At 42.1% G+C, this 5,554-nt stretch overlaps 1 protein-coding gene across 1 annotated transcript in view; it reads right to left on the bottom strand.

Annotated features, from left to right (window-relative positions):
- Positions 1-5,554, bottom strand: part of prx (periaxin) — a 39,527-nt gene that overhangs the window by 19,194 nt on the left and 14,779 nt on the right. Inside the window, exons 2-4 of the mRNA XM_008291103.1 lie at positions 3,602-3,709; positions 514-639; positions 40-47 (exon numbers count right to left, since the gene is read on the bottom strand). Of these exons, the coding sequence (XP_008289325.1) occupies positions 40-47; positions 514-639; positions 3,602-3,709 (242 nt within the window). The remainder of the gene's footprint in view (positions 1-39; positions 48-513; positions 640-3,601; positions 3,710-5,554) is intronic.

The following is a 5,554-nucleotide window of genomic DNA, read 5'->3' as shown; positions in this document are numbered from 1 at the left end:
GATAAAAGAGGAAACTTCCAAGGAGGTAAATACTTTTACAGGCTGACCTGTCAACAGAATTTAAACCATCACCTGTAAACTACAGCTCGTGTAACAAGGGAAACATTTTTTTTCCTTTTTTGTGCAGATTAAAAGCTGCTTTAAAAGCAGAAGAGCATCAACACCGCTTCACAACTTGTTGTTCTTGCTCGGGCGAGTGTGAAATCTTAGTGTACAGTTATTTGTCACCTCACACTTTACGTCTGAATCCGTTTTATCCATTAAGCTGTCAAGGAGGAAAGGTCGTCCTATTCTTGGACTACACTCACTTGTTCCAGAGACTGACCGAAGGAAAAAAAAACAACACGGGTAGAAGACTGAGGAAGGAAAAAGTGAGTTTTATATCAACCTTGAAATGATTTTGTGTTCAAGTGTGCGTCTCCTGTCGTCTCCGTGGTTTACGGTGAGTAATCGGAGCGCTCTGGTGGTTTAAATAATACCGACATCAGCCTGTAAAGTCACGTCAGAGCTTACTGTCTGCTCCTCTGTCGGCTCCGAGTCCATCTCCGGTTGGGCCAGTTGGCAGGTCGACTCTCTCAGATGGCTTCGTTTCTGACTCAACACCTGCTTCAGCTCTGCATGGAGCTTCTCCTTCTGCACCTGCAGGTCAGAAAGCACACATGACACAGATATACGAGGAGGTCTGTAGTGGAGGAGGACGTCAGGACGCCTTAGAAAAGACAGAATCAACCGATCATGGGTGAAAAAATGGTGTTTAAAATGATTTTTAGGCATTTCTTAATCGTGCACACACATGGGATTATAGTTATTAGATAATGACAGTAAAAGAGGTTAAAGTAAATGTCCTCGCTGTTGGTAAAATATTAAATTAAATATAAAAAAATTTAATTATTTTGTCATTTTATTCTTATTTTTCCATTATTTTATTCTTTGCGTGTTTGTTTTTATGCTAAAACGGCCACAACTGCATTAAACTGATGGCAGTTTTTACTGATTTAATTAATGAATTATCATTTTTGTTCCCTTGATTTAAAACAATAATAAAGGGAAGAGTTTGGTTTTGTGTCTAAACCGACTGAAACAACAAGATTTGATAACTAGTTTAAAGTATTTCTAAAAAAAAACCCAAAAAAACAACAACTAAATTTTAGCTCGAATTTATAAATGAAGAAATCAAATTTCTGGAAATTTAACAACTGTTTTTCAAATAAGTAATATAAATCATATGTGGCTTTACAACACAGGCACATTTTTGTGGTTTAAATTTTCATTTAAAGGTGTAATCTTCATTAATGCATTACGTTTCATAAAAACGATCTACACAATAGGATAAGACGTGATGCCGAAAAAGTAGAAAATCAATAAGCAGCTAAAACAAAGTTAGAATAGAACAATAAAAAATAATGCTGACACTTAAACTGAGGTAACGAAGTAGAAAATCCCACATGATAATAAAATATTGCAGCTGAAACATGAGATAAAATGAAATATTTCACATTTCACTAAAAAGTGTGTCAATATAAAAACTTCTAACTTTAACACCTGAAAGCTCTGTGACGTCTAAATCTATTTAATGTTCATAAAATACAATATTTAAGGTTCAAGGAGTCTTTTTAATCCCTGTGGGGTAATCTGTTATGTAAAACAATCAATCTGTGCAAGAATCGCACAGAAACAACAATAAAGAGCAAAGAGACGACGATAAATAAATCAAACAGGAAGTAGATCTACTTGTTAAGCAGAGCAAAGGCAGCAGGGGCAAAAGAAAACGCAATGCAATCAAATGCATCGCATTATGAAAGTCACATTAAAGTCATTTTAGCTTTTTGCTGCATTGCTTTAGTGTGACAACGTCCACTTAGCCTGTTAGCATCAGCAGCTATTTAGCGCCACCTGCAGGCGCCACCGTCTCCACCAGCAGCCGCTCCGTCCTAAAACCAAAGCTGCCAGCGTTCTGCTTTTCATCCAGGAATGAGGTGACGAGTGTTTACACGAGTCCCGGCACCTGTGGCTGATTCAGATCCGCCGCGTTCACACGTTTTGTTTTTTGTGTCCAGTCACCTGCTGCTGCATGAAAAGACTTGTGCTGATGTGGGAGAAGTGAAAGCTTGTTTATGTGGTGGACAATGAGCTCAGCAGATCAGGCCTCCACTATTGTCTCTGTGTTTGTGTGGAGCCGCCGGCTGCAGAGGTCCTCGACCTCAACGCCGGCTTCTCCTCTCCGAGTATAACACAACAACAACAACAACAACAACAACAACAACAACACGGTAGCTCATACAAACATCAACGTTTTCTGCAGCGTTCAGGGTCCTGAGGTCTGACCGGCTTCTCTGTCCGGATAAAGTCAATCACAACGAGGATCATCCAAGTTACTATCAAATTATCGCAAATTAGGTTTAGCTTTGAGGTGAGCCACGGACGCCTGTTTACACTCTGCACATGACAAAAGCTCTGAAATTAGCTTAGCTTAGCATGACGACGAAACAACAAGCTTCACTCAGACCGAAATGAACTAAATCCACCTGCTAGCATCGTAAAAACGTGCAAATGTTGTGTGTTTAAAGTGCACCAGATGTGTGTGATACTGTGAAACTGAAGGAAAATTTAATATTTTCATAATTTTTCTGCACTTTTATCATCACTACTATGTATTTCTCACAGCTAAAGGATTAATATATCATGTTTCGTAACAAATAGCGGTGAGATTGTGGATTACTCGCCTCGTCCTCCTTTCCAAGCCTGTAGGAGAACCTACAGCAGCTGCTAAAACCGAAGAAAACCACCTCTAAAACTCTGACTGCTTGGTTCATTTATCTGGGCTAAAGATGCATCATGCAAGTCTACAGATATTATGATGTAAACATGATGATTTTATACCAATAATTACAAAATTCTACACATTATGTTGCATTTCTGCAAACAAATCCACCGAAATTTGCATCAAGCTGCACCAAATTTCTTCCTCGCTCTCAACATGCTCACCTCGACTACCTGGGGCAGCTCTAGTTGATGAAAATGTCGTTAATTCTGCAGGTTTTTTTTGTCAAAAATGCTAAATATTATTGCTCCTGGTGGTGCCGGAGGAGAAGCTAACGGATCAGCACGAGCCAGCGGGCTGCATCTGGATTCACTTTCATGTCAGTGCATCCTCTGGTCGCCTGGAGATCAACTTTATTGATCGTCCACTGGATGTATTTACATGTTACAGCAGCTGAATGCTGATTAAAGAGGCAGGACAATAAGGCTGAAGCTGTGTCTGTGAACAGATGTGATGCATATTGTATCCAGCTGCAGGACACACAGGAGGATTATTGATTGATTGGCGATCAGGACTCGTGGAGCATTTAGTTTTTGCAGCCTCTCACATTTCCAGAGAAGATAAACGTCTCACCTCTAACGCAGCTACTAAGAATAATGACAACCAGTGAGGTCTAATTTACTTCTAGATGCCTCAGACTTTTTTTCCTTCTCAACACTCTGCAGCATCACCAGCATGCTTCCATCCAGACCACCTCCCAGCAGACGTGTGCACACTAGTGTGACCCTCTGCCGTGCTTCCTGTTGTAACGCCGGACCGTGCCGTGTAGGACTTTCTCACCACTCTCTCGGGACTCTCCTGCTCGTCCGCGGCGCCGCTGTGGTGAGGGTTCCTCTGTGGGGCGGAGGGCGACCTGGCAGACGGGGGCGACCGCCTCTTGTCTTTCACCTGCACACAGAGCAGACGGCTGCAGCTTCACCCTTCAGCTAACACGGCACTGCAGGGAAACAGCTGAAGAACACTGTGATGTGGATTCTCTCAGTTTATTTCAGCAGCTACTGGGACTTTTTTTTTTTTTGGCATTCCAGTTGTCCCCTGCTCCAGTGAAGCTGCACAACAAGGGAGGCTAGTCGGTAATCTCCCAGCCTGTGCATATGTGCAGCTCGGTAAACTTTCTCTGCATGAATAAAACACGACGTACAAGCTGCAGACTTGTTGTTCCTCCACTCTGTATGCTGCTGGAGCTGCTGCTGGCATCCACTTAACACGTGGATGTGCTCATCACACGCTACAGGACTGGATCCACGGCATCAAATATGAATCGGGTATTGATCACGAGCTGAACTGACAGAAAACTGAGGAAAAACTTCTGAGGAGGCTGTTTAACGTCTGGCTGACGCTCCTGCTTCTGGGTTTGAGTTGAAGGAGGAAAATGAAGCATTTTTCTCTCCGGTGAATACGAGCTTCTGTAAATGAAATTAGAAATTAAACTCTCGCTGACCTACTTTATTTCATTTCACCTGATTATCATCCAGCAGAACTTATTTCTATTATCACGGCTGACTTTAATTTGAATTTTTATTCCAGCAGAGTTTCTCTTTTATTTAGGTTCTTTTACATTTTATCTCTTTTATGAAGGAAACATGAAGCTGTGACCGCCCACATCTCATGTTTCTACTCGTTTCTTTAACTTGTACGTGAATAAACCTGTAGCGCCGTAACGTCTCGTCACGTTGCCGGTGTGACTGGAATAGTATCAGCAGCAGTTTTATATTAAATATATATATGCATTGTTTTATTAGTTATACATATTGTATTATATATATTTTAATTTACTGTTATTTTACTGTTATTACTTTTAATTAATAGAATTCCACAAAATCTAATCTACCTTTGGTTTTGGCGTGGAACAGGGGTCTCCAATCCTGGTCCTCGAGGGCCACAATCCTGCATGTTTTAGATGTGTCCTTCTTCCAACACACCTGATTCAAACCATCAGGATCGTTCTCAGGCTTCTGCAGAGCTTGATGATGAGCTGATCATTTGAATCAGGTGTGCTGGAAGAAGGAAAACATCTAAAACATGCAGGATTGTGGCCCTCGAGGACCAGGATTGCCAACCCCTGGTGTAGAACCTTTCACTTGGGGGTCTCACTACCCCATGTTTGTTTTTGGTTGCCCACCGTACCCTCATAAATGTGTTTTTCCCGCCTTGCCTCTCCCCTTTTGAACACGTATCCGATGGGAGAGGTAAGCCGGACTGTGCTGCTGTTGTCTGTGTGTCAACTTATGTACATAATTCCGTTTATAAGTTTACTTTCTCAGTTCTAATATGTTGTTCTATCATTTAATTTCTGTAGCAGTACGAGTTCAGACTGACAGCGGATTTTGTGTTCGTTTTATCGTCCGTCAAGTGTGTCAATAAACGGAGATCACCTCCAGAAGGATCTGTGTTCAGTTCATCACAACGCAGCACAGACGCCGCTGGTTACGTGACCTTTGACACCAGTTGAAAAATTAGCAAAAGTGGGCGAGATGTGGTGATCCCAGTGTTTATTGTGGAACATGTTTGAGTCCATGTGCTTGTGTGTTGCGGACTGGGCGGGGCTTTTGGACGGGAGAGGACTTGTTCACTCTCCTCCACATCTGAGGCTCATCGGTCATCAGTGCTGGATAAATCCTGCCTCCACCTGTGCTCCAGCGCCAGTGGATTATTCCACAGACCAGCCAGTTGACTACGGACCTTTGTGCTTTGAGCATAGACTGTATAAAAGATGGACGTAGCTACCGTGAC

Source organism: Stegastes partitus, unplaced genomic scaffold (genome assembly GCF_000690725.1).
Source record: "Stegastes partitus isolate 25-593 unplaced genomic scaffold, Stegastes_partitus-1.0.2 Scaffold717, whole genome shotgun sequence".
Taxonomy (NCBI): domain Eukaryota; kingdom Metazoa; phylum Chordata; class Actinopteri; family Pomacentridae; genus Stegastes; species Stegastes partitus.
Note: the sequence above shows the minus strand (reverse complement) of the source record. Positions and strands in the feature narration are given on the sequence as shown.